Here is a 13,293-nt window from a genome sequence, read left to right as displayed (position 1 = left end):
TTTTGACGTTGTTCTGACATGATCCTCCGATATCAATGACAGTCGCTGCACAAGTGCATTCTTCAGCCAAACACCTGTAGCAAGTCCGCTCATCTTAGCATCATCGAGCTACTGCAGAGTGTTAGCGCACATCCGTACCGGGATAAGGGGCGTCCCTGCAAGATGACAACTATGTTATGAGCGACTCCCCTGGCGAGGATGAATGTGAGTGTTCGGCGCAAGCATCACGGCTTTTGTCTGACCTTCGCCGTAGGAATACCCGAACGAAACCTCTATTCATAACGTTTTTCCTGATTTTTTCGACTCACCACATCTGTGCTCCACCGACACTCTTTTCTCCAACCTGCTCGTCTATTTGCGAGCGAACCGCCGTCGGAGGTTCTCTGCGAGCGACCAGCGGCGCGGGGTTTATTGGTGGGTATGGTATGAATACCGGAGCATCGCTAACGACGAATGATGCACGATAGCCCTGAGTCATCGACTGTTCTCTCGCAAGAGAGTTCGTGCGTGACTTCCTTTTTCTCCGGCAGGAAGCGAGCGCCGTCTCGTTGAAGCAGTCCGGCTCCTCCAGAAAAGAGTGCACGCGCCGAGCACGGTTCGGAGTTCTATGGCGCACGGCAGCTGAGTACTTGAGTACTTGCACGCGTATCAGTATGGAGGTCACTCGGATAATCATCTACTCATCGCAGAAGATTTTGAGTCGTCAGTGACGGAAGACTCGGATCGTAAAGCATTGCTTCGTCAAGCTTGGTCTATTCGTTAAACTGCCCAGAGGGTACCAGTCGGGTGTATCGGGTGCATCCTGTGCTGGATGAGCAATGAGGCACGTGTATACGGGGCTATTCAGTTTTTCAATTGCTGAGTTGTCATAGGATCTGATCATGCATACAGCATCTCGCGGCATGTCGCCCTTACGACATGTCGATGCAGTGAAGCTACGAAAGCAATCATCTGCGCCCGGGCGCGGACTGCGCATGTCATGTCGAATTCCTTCCTGTTTTCGCAATTGACAAGGTCCCACTGGCAGTTACGTACCGCGGTGCCGTCTCTCACGGTAGCTCCCGAGTCACAACGCAGCATCACGGTGTGTACGCGGTCACTCATCGCTGGGCTCTGGAAACCTTGTATGCGAGGTTGAAGCCTTGAACAACAGCTCCGAAGACCTTCCACTCACAGGGCAATATAGGCGACAAGCTATGTCTACGTACAGTACTGGTAAGTACTTTTGCTGAGTATGCCACGTGTATTCAACATTGCGCAAACGCGCACTTTCGGAGTTAAAGTGAAGTGTCAGTTTGTTCATCATCCGTAGCCTGTCAGAGTCTATGATGGAGCATTCGCCAACATAGCATCAGCGCACTTCGGCAGCCTTCACTAAGGCCCTGCTTATCATTGTTATGAGCACCGCGCCGACTCAGAGCTTGAGAGGCAACTTTGTCCCCTTGCTCCGAGTGCTTCCCCGAGTTCGCTGCTCTGACCTTATTCTCTCATTTGGACATTGGAACGCAGCATACCCGTAGCGATGCTTTTGACCAGACTAACATCACAGACAGCACACTAGATGTTGAATCGTGAGTGACTTTGGGCACCGATCTAAAATCGCTGGTCACTATTACTCACAATCTCTAGCATCGACACTGGTTACATGTACACTGCGTTTGCTGGTGAGCGGGAATTTATCTCATACTCGTTTAAACCCTGACCGTGCTGGTCTCTAGTAGTAATCTTCTACGACCACATTCTCTATCTGGATCAGGAATATAGCCTCTTCTGGCGCAAGAAATTTATCGCTTCATCTGTAATCTTCATCGTGAACCGCTATTTCTCCTGATATACGGCGTCATCTGTCTCTTGCAAATCCCAATGTGGACCACGTCTATGGTGAGCCGACATGCTTTGGAGTGGGCACTTACACTGACGTTGGCATAGGGGTATGCCTTGGCATATCAAATACATACATACAGCTCAATCTCATATGATGTTTGGTCTATAGTTGCGAAGCGACAAACGTGGCATTGTACATCACCAACATTGTATTGTTTGTTGTCACATCGAGTAGGCACACTTCGATCTATCACGACTTGCGATGATGCTGACGTGCCTCTCGTTAGTGTTTTCCGCTTTGCGTGTGTACGCCGTCAGCAGTGGAGGCAGGGCGATCGCTCTCGCAGTTCTCATCATTGGGATAATCCCCGCGGTTATCAATCTGGTGCGAGTGTCCCGTGCGCATGATCCGCAACCAACAACCTTACGACCACCATATCTCGACAGTATACCACGGTGCAGCAGTCGTACGCTTATGTTGGTGTCGACGGATTCTGCTCGCGCACACGCTTCTACACCATCGAAGCAGCAAACACGTACGTTCGTTGACTATGATCGTTATCCTGAGGTTTTGATCCTGTATGACAGTTGTAAGCGTCTGCAAATCTCTGGCATCATGGATCGCGAAGGGATGACAGGGTCTGCTCTCTATCGCAGTTGATGTGGTCGCCTGCGCGTGCGCGGTGGTGTCCGACCTCATCGTCATCGTCATCACATGGTGTAGAACGTACGGACTGTGGCGACGCAGCTCGAGTGAAAAGACTGCCGCGGCGTCACTAATCAACTTCATTCTACGTGACGGTGTGTATTTCAGATCGTTCAACAAGATGACACAGGCTAATCGCTCGGTTGGCCGATTAAAGGCACTCTGTATTTCCTGTGAGTTGTGATCCATATAGCGCGTAAATAATCACTCGCTGACGTGTCGTTTTGCACGCCATCAGCACCTTGCTGTTAGTGAACGTCTTGGAACTCGTCGTCACGCGTTCCTGGGTCAATTCATCGTCAGTGAGTATGCTTACATGAACCAGGGATTAGCTTCGACACTCATGTCTGTATTCCTCGTCTACAGGCCAGTGTGGCTTACACGTCTTACATGCTCGTCCCGTAGGTATCTCTGACAGCTAGTCTACAATGCTTGCGATTTTGACGAGTTACCAACCAGCATCTCATCCGTCCTCATCTCGCACTTCATCATCGATTTACAACAGACATCTGAGTCGTCAAATGAAATCACGATATCGCGATGGGAAGCCGCGACGACGAATGACGGCCCAATACTCACATCGTTTGTCGGAGATATGAGCGCTGGTGTCTTCTCGGTGATTCTGTTTGAAGGTGCGGACGATGGGTTCTCATTGGCATAACATGCATCACGACACAGAGGGATCCTCAGGAGGAACACTCAGTTGAACTACAGCGGCCTTGTACCGCTAGCAATCCGTCCCGGACATATGTAGTCGGCAATCTTCCTCTATACATGTCGCATGTTATGCAAGTATGACATGACCTCAAACAAACATGGGCATCACGGTGCAAACCCAGTGCAATAACTACTAGTACGCCTGACGGACTACATACAATTTGAAGTTAATGACTCTGCAGGGTGGCGCTGGGGTGGCGCAAGGTGGCGACGAGATCTCAAGACGATCCAGATCTCGGATCAACTAGGCTCTGCCGGTTGCCGGGTTGGCGTGCCACACTTGCCACAGCGCCGCTGCCAGCCTGCCACTGAGAAACTCTCCCAGTGCCCACTGCTTTTCCATCTTTGGCACTCATCTTCGCGATGGGAACTAACACTAATGTAAGTATTCTTGTCTTGTGGAAGCGTTACGGTTCGACTCTCTACGTGCACTTGCTCAGCTCATGCCCGTAAGTGCTTCGTGGAAGCTGTCTGAGACAACATGACACTGAGTGCCCCGCGGTACTTACCATTCGTGGCCTCAGAGATATCATTCATGAGCTCGTCAACTTGTCACGGTATTGCCAATGACCAGGCTCGAACTGATGTAACATATTCTACTGCGATATACACCGAGCGAGCGGAGCGCCCTTCCGTGGCTTCCGACTGCCGAGCGCTGCTGAGCTTGTGGCTCCTCAGTGAAGACCTCGATCACCAAAATGGCGTGGCAACAGGTGCGCGTTTCTTAGGCACCATCCCAGAGTTGACGAACTGATCAATAGTGCAACAGCATTGACTGGATACAGTCCATATATGCACTATGTGCGGTGACTAAAGGCCCCGGGTTTCAAGTAGCGAATCCACTCAGTCTTGTTCATGGCATGCTTGTTGAAGAATCCACGCTTCGCATCCATAACTTATCACATTGATATGAAGTCTTCACCCCATCCCTCGCACGGGCCCGCCATTTTCTACGCCGGAAGATACTCACACAAGCCCCACGGTATCACTTCCATCCTCCCACCAGCACAGGTCACTGTTTCAGGAATCATATCCGGCATACGGCTCGCTGACGGCGTCCGTGCGTGAGCGCATGTCCCGTCAGCGCCTTATACCTCGGCCAACTCGGTTTGACTGATACTGTAGGTGATTTGACCATGTGTCAATATTGCACGCACTGATGCCCGCGCTACAGAAGCTGCTTCCCAGCAACATCATAGCCTTGCAGATGCACTACATACGCTCGACGAGTCAGGGTGACAGTTACCGAACGATGTACCTGTACGTCCCGCAACCTTTGCTGTAACGGGCTGGCTGATGTTATTGTAGCTGACACCGTACGGCGCGCTATCATCACTTACGGAGATGAGCGTCTTTGTGCGACGTGGACGCGTACGAAGATAGCGCGCTGCGTGCGCTGGATGAGTGAGGGCTACCGACTTGTTTATCTAGCTTCATCCCGTATGATGCGCCTGAATTCTCCCTTCCGAGTCTCGTGTCTCTCTCCGGTGGACAATTACTGATATGGATGGATTGCACCAAGTCGAAGATGGGTGTACGTATGACAGATATGTGACTGGAGTATCTGACCACACATCATGTCACTTCTTGGTTCGTGTTGGCGCTCTGGTAAGTCATGCCACCCGGGACTCCATCTTACGCTCGTTGGTTCTCATGCAGCGGAGCAGTGATCGCGGCCAGATAGGCAACACAGATCTTTACTGCTTCGGGGTACTCGACCCGGTACGCAATTTGTCACCAGCTTCATCGCCGCGCTAACAGGCTGCGCGTTGCAATGAGGGATAGCGATGAGCGTCCGAGATACAGTACAGTGATACATAGGTAATGCCGTTATGTTTTGGCGCTCTTCCATGTACTAAGACGCGCGGCTTAGGTTGCGCGAGATCGTGTCTTCCCTGTATCTTCTTCCGGGACATCGATCTCCAAAGTTGGTCCCCCCGCCCCCCCGAATTCATCGCCTAAAGGCCAGCCGACTATACTAGTGCCTTTGATCATCAACCTGCTCATGATAGACAGTACCAAAGACGAGGAATCGTAAGTTCTTGCCAAGAGAGAGGAATGCTCAGTAGTTGGTATCGTCTTTGACCAAGAATATAGCATCGCTATCGGATACATATTTACTGCGTTTGCTGGTGAGTCGAGCACTCTAAACCTATATGACTGTACTCTAGGCTGACTGTCGGGTTCCAATCACTGGTAACTTAGTGCAGGCATAGGCTATTTAAGAGACGTCTTTGGTAGGACTATCTTCGTAGTTATTTATCCAGAATTGCTGAATGCTGATATTGACCTATGATCCTCTCACGAGTCACCAAGCTTGCACCAAGCCCTACTGCCTCCCCTGCGACCTGAATCGTCTTCAACGTTGTCAGTCCAATAATGATGATACAACGAGTCTGAGCAGGGCGGCCTGAACATACCGGTCAAGTGAGCCTACTAACAGCGAAACGATTCTCCAGGTTCCAACCACTGTATCGCTGGTGCACCACGAATACGCTCTGTGCCAGTAGATGAGTGAGCACTGCCAGCTTTCCGGCCAGATTGAAAGAAATACGATACTGACAAGAGCTAATAGTAGCAACTTACTGTCGCGCAAAAGAGAATCCCAAGAGGGCGGATCGACACGGTGATCTAAACATCTACGCACGTCTCTGTCCGCATGCTGCGCCGCATTGCAAGGGACGAAGGTTGGCTGATGCCTGCGTGTGGTTGCGCTCAGCTGCGAGGCCACGGGCACGCTCTTCGCGCCGTGCTGAATGCGCTCCTCTTCGCGAGCACCGCACGTGTGTCTTTTGCATACCGCGCAGTACGCTCCCAGTACTCACCATCGCGGCTTCTCCAGTGTTCTCCTCCCTCCGCGTCTACGCGATCAGCCTCAAGAACGAGACGCTCTCGGGCTGACTCCCTTCGTCGTCAACCTGGTGAGTGCGTGCTCTGTCTGCAGCCTGAGAGCAGAGATGGCATCCCGACGAACGTTTTCTCTCACAGTACGCCATCGTACGCTAATCATACTCGTTCCTCTGTGAAGATGGCCTCTGCACGCGGACGCGCCACTACCGGGCCCGACCTCAACAGGAACAATGTACGTCTCTCGTCAGTCTCCCGTCTCACGCCAGCACATCGAAACTGACTGGCACGCCAACGACAACAGTTGTAAGCCCACACGTCCCCGACCTCGCCCATCGCGCGAGCTGGCCGGCGTCCCCACCACACAGTAAGCTACGCGGCCTGAGCAGGCGTCGTCCTCGCGGACCTACTCGCAGTCGGCGTGACGTGGACGCGCACGTACGCGTTCGTGCGCTGGGCGCGGGCGGCGCGCTTCTCGAACCCGCTCGTCACGCTCTGCCTCCGTGACGGTGTGCCCTATCTCCCCCTCCTCTCGCTATCCCCGTGGCTGACTCGTGGGGCGCGTGTAGGGACGCTGTGCTTCCTGTGAGCACGCCTGCCGGTGAGAGTCCGTGCGTGCGTGCAGGCGGGTGGCGAGCTCTGCGTCAACCGGAGCTCCGTGCACGCCTCCACGTCCACGTCCACGTCTAGCACATCCGTGGACGCCCGCGACGACTGGTACACCATCGTCCCGTACGTGTCCCCCGCCTCCCTTCCTCATCGCTTCGCGCGCATTGCTGACCTGACGCCGACCAGTATCGCCCCGATACTCGTCTCGCGGTTCCTCCTCCACCTCCGGCGGGTCTCCGAGCGGTGGTGCGATTCAGACTCGGACGCGGACGCGGTAGCAAGCGCACGTTGGTCGGCGGGCAAGGATCGGTCGTTACCGTTGGAGCCAGGGGCGCGTTCGGGCGATGCGGGCCCCGCGGACAGCGTGGCGTTCTCGTCGCGGCTGGTGGGGAACATGGGTGCGGGCTGGTGTTCGCTTCGTTCGTAGCAGAGGGGCGGGGAGGACGAGTGGGGGACAGTGGTGGGGAGTATGGGAGGGCGAGCTGTGAGTTGCAAAGGAGCTGTGCGAGTGGAAGTGCGGCTGAGGGAGATGGGGATGCGTGAGTTCGTTAACATGGATGGTGCGCGGCTTTAAGGACACGGACCGTAGTCGGACTTGCTAGTAGGTTAGGGAAGTGCATGATCTCATTCTGGTGCAACAAGAGACAAGATGCATTATGGACACTAGTTGCGGGTATGTATACAATGCTATGGTACTTCAGTCCAAGACGTTTAGTGTGGCTTCGGTTCGCGGATCTCTCCTGCTCGCTGTTCAGGCCCCTCTAGCAGCCTATACCGGAGGCTCATCCATGCCCACTGCAGCCTCAAAGGCACTCTCCACCGCCCAGAAGCCTCGGCTCGCTGTCGCCCCGGGTGCGCTCTGCGCCTCAGAGGCAGACGCGCCAGAGGGGTCGACCAGGTGCCCTACAGCCTCGCTAATACGCATACAGTCAGTCTCGCCGCGCAGCATGTGACATGAAAGGAGCACGCACCCAGTTTCGTGTGCGGCAATGGAAGACAAGCTAGCGGGAGGAACGTGGTCTCTCACCGCACCCGCGATCGCGTTCGCGAGGTCCTTGCTCGGGATGCCGAGCGCGACGGCGAGCTCCTCGATCCTCCTCTCAACCTCTCCACTCCCGCCGTCCTTCCCAAACCCATGCGCGTTCGCGTTCGCGCGCGCGCCAGCCCACGGTGCGGTGGCGCCGCTCGCGTCGCGGTGCTGGAGCTGGGGCGGACGCTTGCCGAGGGCGAGGTTCCACCAGCCGCCGACCTCGGCCTTCCACTGCATGAGGCGCCAGACGTAGAAGGCGGCGATGACGGTGGCGAGGAGGCCGAGGAGGTAGTTGAAGCGCGAGAGGGAGATGTTGGAGAAGGGCGGGGAGACGGGGCGCAGGCCCTTGCGGTCGCGCTTGGGCGGGAGGTCGGTGGCAGGGTTCTTTACGGCGGACTCGCTGTGGATGCTCTTGGACATGGTGGGAGGGCTGTGTGGTGGATGGGCGTGACCGCGTTAAGGAAGAAAGTCGTCACGGAGGTCGCTGTAGGGTGGGTAGGAACTGGTGGATCGGTGGAGAGGGGGTGGTTAAGAGTGGGCGGGATGGTGGAGAGGTGCCCTGGCGTTGGCAGCCCTCCGCCGCCCTGCCACCGTCATGACGAGTGTGCGGGGCAGCGTCATGACGTCACGCGTCGCGACGCGTCTCAGCGAGTACATACAGGCGCCGGGCGGACGACTTCTCCTTTCGCTACACAATCATGTTCTGACATCCTAGACCTGATATTCAACTCATTCTAGATGCAAGTCTCGAGCTAGAAAGCTTGATGGAAAGCCTGGATTAGTGGTGACCGCGACTCGTCGTGCACTGTAGCACAGTATTTGGTGAGTCGTAGACCGTCACTGTACTGCGAGGAAGTGTTTCACTCAGGTCCATCGACCCACTGGCAGCGCGTTCTATCTGCCCATTCCCGCTAGTGCAACCCCAGACCACCGCGGTGGAACTAAGCAGACTTGATGGTGGAAGCCGTGACTCGACTTGGACACCAGTGAACTGTCAAACCTGTGGAATCAACCACTCGACTCGGGGTGGACATTCCTTGGACACCTGCCCGATTCCAGAAACTATATATTATGAAGAGATCGCTGCATTGAAATGACGAAGTCCTCGTAATCCGCGAGCCCCGCAGCGTTCGACCACAACGCCAGCCATCGTACAAACGATCATCTGTTTGTCTTCAATCCAAGTCATGGCCGAGGTCGACTTGCAGCAGTTGGTGTATGTATTTGTCTTACTTCAAACCACTGGCTTACTGACGTGCCAGCCTTAAAGTGTTCTCAAAACTCACGCTTCTGCGTCGCGGCGATGATGAGTAAGTGACTGTTGCTACAACTACTGACGTACGAAACCGTCGGATGAGTCTCACCTACGCCGGACGCAGCGCTGTTTGTCTACGAGCGCGTCCGCAGCACGACACTGGAAGTGACGCTTGGATACTGGAAGAGATCTACGTGGCCCAATGCACTCTATGCCCTGATGAATGTCTTTACGTTCGTCTACTTGATGCTGTACGACGTCATGCTCAGGGACGTCGGATGCAGAGTAAGTTCAAGCGTATGGCCATTCAAGCTCCTCGATTCACGGGACTTTGATTTGGGTTTCTACTATATAGAGGTGACCGTTTGCAGCAAGGCAATGTCGTGTTAATCAGGCACTGAACTTCTGTTCTGGGCAGTGCACATCGTCTCGCCATCTCAGCCGCGGCCACAGGCTCTGCTCTCTTCGTCGTGTACGGAGGTGTGTACATCTGTCAAGCTCACTATTCAAAGTACTGACAAGGACGTACCCAGTCATCTCAGCGCTGCGTGTATACGCCATCACTCGCGGCAAGTATACAGTCTCATTAGCGACCTTCACATTCTTCCTCGGCGGCGTAATAGCAAAGATAGTGCGCCACGAGCCCTTTTGAACCCACACTATGTTTGCTTCAACCAGTTGACAGTTGCTTTGCGTCCACATGTATGCCATGGCAGGCCCCCTAGGCTCGGCGTGCATCGTCGTATCCGGAAAGAACATCAAGTGAGTGGATCCATCGGGTCGTACATCCTCTGCTGACGGTTTACTACCCTAGACGTGCGATCCTTCCGCACCAAACTTCCTCACTGGCGTATTGACCACAAAGTTTAGTCGAGGTCACGCTAAGGGTCTGCAACATGGCGGCAGAAACGTTGGTCATGTATACCACCTGGAAACACTCGTACAGCATGTGGAAGGCATCTCGATCCGACGGTAAAAACTTTCGATTGACAAGTCTGTTACTGAGGGATGGTGCGTCACGGAACTGCGTGTATGTGCATCACTCTCACGCGCATATAGGCACTGTACATTTCAGGTAAGTCATGGGGATTCGATAACTTCGAGTCGTAGACAGCATCTCATACACGGACTAGTGTCCTATATGCGCTGAATGTCGCCGCGGTCGTGTTAGACGCTAAGCAGGTATGTCTAGTCCCCGCCGGATATTCACGCGCTGACATAGTACCGATGCATATAATAAAGGTCTTCAGAGATTTCTCCCTCATCCTGTACACGTGCGTCGTGGTGGTGCTCGACATCGTCAAGCACAAACGCTTACTCGCGCATCTTGCTAGGATCAACACGACGCTGCTCTCGCATTTCTTCCTGAACCTCCGGTCCGCCGCGCGGGACCCATCCGTGCCTTCGCATCCCCCGGAGCTGTCGGGCTCCATCCGTTTCGGCCGCGGTGCGGTGTTTGGAAGTATGGGTGGCACACTTTCCTTTGTGTCCGAGGTCGAGCTCGGAGAGTGCCACGATTCCGATGGCAACGAGAGCGAGTCGGAGAGCTTGGCCGGGTCGCCTGACCATGTCGATGTTCACTCAACCGCTGCCTTAACCATGTGTTGACCCTCCGAGTCATGGTTCGCTGTGCTCTGCAGGATGAGGCGACGTCGCGCCGCAGACGAGGAACAGGTGTGTGTATCTACATCCCCTCTTCCGCTGCGTACGAGGACGCGCAGAATGAGATTTCGCAAACCATTCAAGAGGTTTTCTGCCTTAGTGTTACATATGTTTTAAGGAAACGTCAAGAGTCCAAGGCCATTTTCCTCAGCTCTTGTATGTACTGATACAACAAATGATTACATTCTTCAATTACATGGTCCAATCAACCGGAAGTCGCATAGCAGACGAAGGCATTGTAGTTGTAGGTCTCCGGGTTTGCGTTGAATGTGAAGTTCGTACCGGGATCAAGGGAGACAACGGTCTGCCCGTTCCGCGTCAACGTCGCCGACATGCCTGAGCCTGGGACGAGGTCCATGGAGAGCTTCGTCACTCCGGCGGAGACGTTGGATGTCTGCGTAGTCCCAGACGCGGTGGTGATCGCAACTGTTGCGTTGGATGTCGCAAAGACCACAGCCCAGAGTTTGTCTTCGGTCTGAGAGGACAACACCTGCGTCAAGACATCGACATGGGAAGATGTGTGTTAGCTTACTAGTTGATATGAGGTGGGCTTTCCCACAGAGTCATCCGATGCATTCGCGTTCTTGGGATGCGGGCGGGCCCACATGTAGATCTGATCCTCGGTGATAGACTGGTAGGAGCCGTTTCTGAAAGCAGTTGCGTAGTAATTGGTCATGGCCAGCCAGCCTGTGCGGTAATGCAATTCAGCATGTACACAGAAACCAATCCACTAGAGCAGTCGCTTACCGAGATGCGGCATGCCGTTCGTCCATGCCTGGGAGTTCGGCTGAGAGCCCTCGATCGGTCCGATGTAGTGCGACTCGCTGTAGTCGTTCCACGTGACAACCTCCACGACGTCGACCTGGTCGCGGTTCGCAATCAGCGTTTCCCACCGCACGACGTAGGACCAGTAGTCTGCGAGGTAGATCCACTTGCAGGACCCTGTCAGCGAGTGATGACAAGACGTGGCTGCGACTCACGTTCTTGTCGTACGTCTGGGGAGAGTAATGGACGAAGAACCATGGCGTGACGGCGGCGATGTAGGTCTTGTCGGAGCCGGAGACTGAGTTGAGACCGTTGATATACTGACTGTCTGAGGTGAAGGCGCCGACGTTTCCGGACAGAACGCTCTCCGCTGAGGAGGGGAACGTAGCGTCGTCCAGATCCCCTGCGTTGCTCCCGAGCTCAGACTGCGCAGAGGAGTACGTCAGGTCTGTGGGCCAGCCCCCGTTCCACTACCACCACATAAGTTATGTCAGACAGCTCTCGGCAGCCCAGCGAAGCGTCTAGTACTCACGTTGAAGTCGCCGTCCATGATGTCGTTGAAGGTGGTAAAGGTGCTCGGGTCGACGAAGAACGAGGGCACAAAATGTACCGCGTTCGAGCCCGTGAGCTGGTCGATGAACTCGCTCTGCCAGCCCGCCGCGGCAGAGTTCTGCCCAAACGTACAGTCTGAGCCGGAGAAGGTCGAGACGAAGACATTGCCGTTCCACAGGAGTTGGTTAGGATGGGACGCGTGGGCGGAGACGTTGGCGCACAGGGCCGAAGCATCGTTCGCGGTTGTGCAAGGAAAGGAGGTCATGTCGAGCGAGAGAAATAGCTTGAAGTCGAGGCCGAGATTCGCGGCTGCTTGATACCTGGTGGCAGTCGCGTCGCATCAGTAAAATGTCCGCTGAGCTGCGCCCGGACTTCGGAACGTACGCATTCGCCACCTGAGTAGACTCCCAAGAGTTGCTCCCGACGTTGAGTGCGAACCCATCGAGACCTGAATTGTACGCCAGCTGGATGTCGGACTCCCAGTCAGTGATATCGTAGGGATAGGTATAGCCGACGATATGGTGGGCGACTACGAGCTTGGAGTCGGAGGCAGCACGCTCCGTCTTGTCGGTGGAGCCATGAGGATGAGCGTTAGCTACAGCAATGGCTCCGGCCACAAATAACCAGAAACAGTGGATTCTTGAGCGCATGGCAGAGAGGTTAGTGGGATCGTACGACGGGTATTCCTCGAGCCGGAGGATGGTATTTATGTGCTCCCAGAGTCTATCCATGGCTTACCTTGGATCCATGCGCTCAATGTTCCATGTGGGGTCTACGAGCAACGATGCGTCACGAAGGCCCTGTCTGTCAAACAAAATGGAACAACGGAGGAAAACCGGAGAGGAAGCATGCGGGTTTGACCTCACTGGCATGTGATGACTCGGAGATGTTGCTCGGGCAGCGCAGTATGCATAGTGGTATTCAATGCACTTCCAATGTGACATCTTGGTATGTGGCGAGGGCAACGCGGCAAGTGGTGCCGCCAGGCCACCAGAACCGAGCATGCGGGCAATGCTTCGTATACTTTCGAGATGCCCGTCCGAGCGGACGCCGCATGCCAGCGGCGTTCAAGTTGGCTGATTTGAAGCAACGCCGCAAGTGAATCGCATGCGTCGCGAACCTCCGGCCCTCGACGATAACCTACTTACAAGGGCCTGTCTCGCGGGGCTCCTGGCAGCACACGCGCTACAGGCATCACAAGGATCACCGCAGCCGTTCTGTTGCGAGCATCACAGCTGTCAAAGGCATAAGTCCCAACGAAGGCCTCTCTTATCGTCTAGCATGCTTACATATGCCCTGACACTGACATCTGCAGGCGATTCCCTA

General features: G+C 54.7%; 7 protein-coding genes across 7 annotated transcripts; 5 read left to right on the top strand and 2 right to left on the bottom strand.

Annotated features, from left to right (window-relative positions):
- Window positions 1-693: 693 nt before the first annotated feature.
- Window positions 694-2,006, top strand: B0H18DRAFT_285112 (uncharacterized protein). Its single transcript, XM_048037413.1, has 7 exons — window positions 694-823; window positions 892-972; window positions 1,028-1,084; window positions 1,154-1,215; window positions 1,510-1,571; window positions 1,630-1,664; window positions 1,719-2,006. The coding sequence occupies exons 2-7, from the start codon at window positions 903-905 to the stop codon at window positions 1,829-1,831; spliced, it is 399 nt and encodes a 132-aa protein (XP_047894336.1). The 5' UTR covers window positions 694-823; window positions 892-902; the 3' UTR covers window positions 1,832-2,006.
- A 645-nt stretch (window positions 2,007-2,651) lies between these two features.
- B0H18DRAFT_1118477 (uncharacterized protein) lies at window positions 2,652-3,191 on the top strand (the record flags this gene model as incomplete). The annotated part of the gene is made up of 4 exons (XM_048033797.1): window positions 2,652-2,703; window positions 2,783-2,832; window positions 2,897-2,931; window positions 2,990-3,191. 4 exons carry the CDS (start codon window positions 2,652-2,654, stop codon window positions 3,189-3,191), a joined length of 339 nt encoding a protein of 112 aa, XP_047894335.1.
- A 2,396-nt stretch (window positions 3,192-5,587) lies between these two features.
- B0H18DRAFT_284904 (uncharacterized protein) lies at window positions 5,588-6,404 on the top strand. The gene is made up of 5 exons (XM_048037412.1): window positions 5,588-5,770; window positions 5,823-6,030; window positions 6,090-6,172; window positions 6,236-6,329; window positions 6,399-6,404. Exons 1-4 carry the CDS (start codon window positions 5,758-5,760, stop codon window positions 6,271-6,273), a joined length of 342 nt encoding a protein of 113 aa, XP_047894334.1. The 5' UTR covers window positions 5,588-5,757; the 3' UTR covers window positions 6,274-6,329; window positions 6,399-6,404.
- On the top strand, window positions 6,276-7,130 carry B0H18DRAFT_1118476 (uncharacterized protein; the record flags this gene model as incomplete). Its single annotated transcript, XM_048033796.1, has 5 exons — window positions 6,276-6,340; window positions 6,406-6,461; window positions 6,511-6,659; window positions 6,720-6,826; window positions 6,890-7,130. 5 exons carry the CDS (start codon window positions 6,276-6,278, stop codon window positions 7,128-7,130), a joined length of 618 nt encoding a protein of 205 aa, XP_047894333.1.
- Window positions 7,131-7,274: 144 nt separating this feature from the next.
- Window positions 7,275-8,336, bottom strand: B0H18DRAFT_1003335 (uncharacterized protein). Its single transcript, XM_048028421.1, has 2 exons — window positions 7,675-8,336; window positions 7,275-7,617 (listed from the first exon to the last, which is right to left on the bottom strand). The coding sequence occupies exons 1-2, from the start codon at window positions 8,151-8,153 to the stop codon at window positions 7,473-7,475; spliced, it is 624 nt and encodes a 207-aa protein (XP_047894332.1). The 5' UTR covers window positions 8,154-8,336; the 3' UTR covers window positions 7,275-7,472.
- A 584-nt stretch (window positions 8,337-8,920) lies between these two features.
- B0H18DRAFT_1160722 (uncharacterized protein) lies at window positions 8,921-10,953 on the top strand (the record flags this gene model as incomplete). Its single annotated transcript, XM_048035809.1, has 10 exons — window positions 8,921-8,949; window positions 8,996-9,043; window positions 9,141-9,273; window positions 9,407-9,468; window positions 9,511-9,619; window positions 9,674-9,750; window positions 9,854-9,999; window positions 10,048-10,063; window positions 10,122-10,170; window positions 10,231-10,953. 10 exons carry the CDS (start codon window positions 8,921-8,923, stop codon window positions 10,594-10,596), a joined length of 1,035 nt encoding a protein of 344 aa, XP_047894331.1. The 3' UTR covers window positions 10,597-10,953.
- B0H18DRAFT_875406 (glycoside hydrolase family 71 protein) lies at window positions 10,856-12,617 on the bottom strand (the record flags this gene model as incomplete). The annotated part of the gene is made up of 6 exons (XM_048040423.1): window positions 10,856-11,125; window positions 11,183-11,337; window positions 11,398-11,581; window positions 11,631-11,885; window positions 11,948-12,287; window positions 12,352-12,617. The coding sequence occupies 6 exons, from the start codon at window positions 12,615-12,617 to the stop codon at window positions 10,856-10,858; spliced, it is 1,470 nt and encodes a 489-aa protein (XP_047894330.1).
- Window positions 12,618-13,293: the final 676 nt, after the last annotated feature.

The sequence above is a fragment of the Fomitopsis serialis genome (assembly GCF_022376445.1).
Source record: "Fomitopsis serialis strain Sig1Antser10 chromosome Unknown B0H18scaffold_27, whole genome shotgun sequence".
Taxonomy (NCBI): domain Eukaryota; kingdom Fungi; phylum Basidiomycota; class Agaricomycetes; order Polyporales; family Fomitopsidaceae; genus Fomitopsis; species Fomitopsis serialis.
The sequence above is the reverse complement of the archived record's forward strand: the minus strand, read 5'-3'. Positions and strand labels throughout refer to the sequence as shown.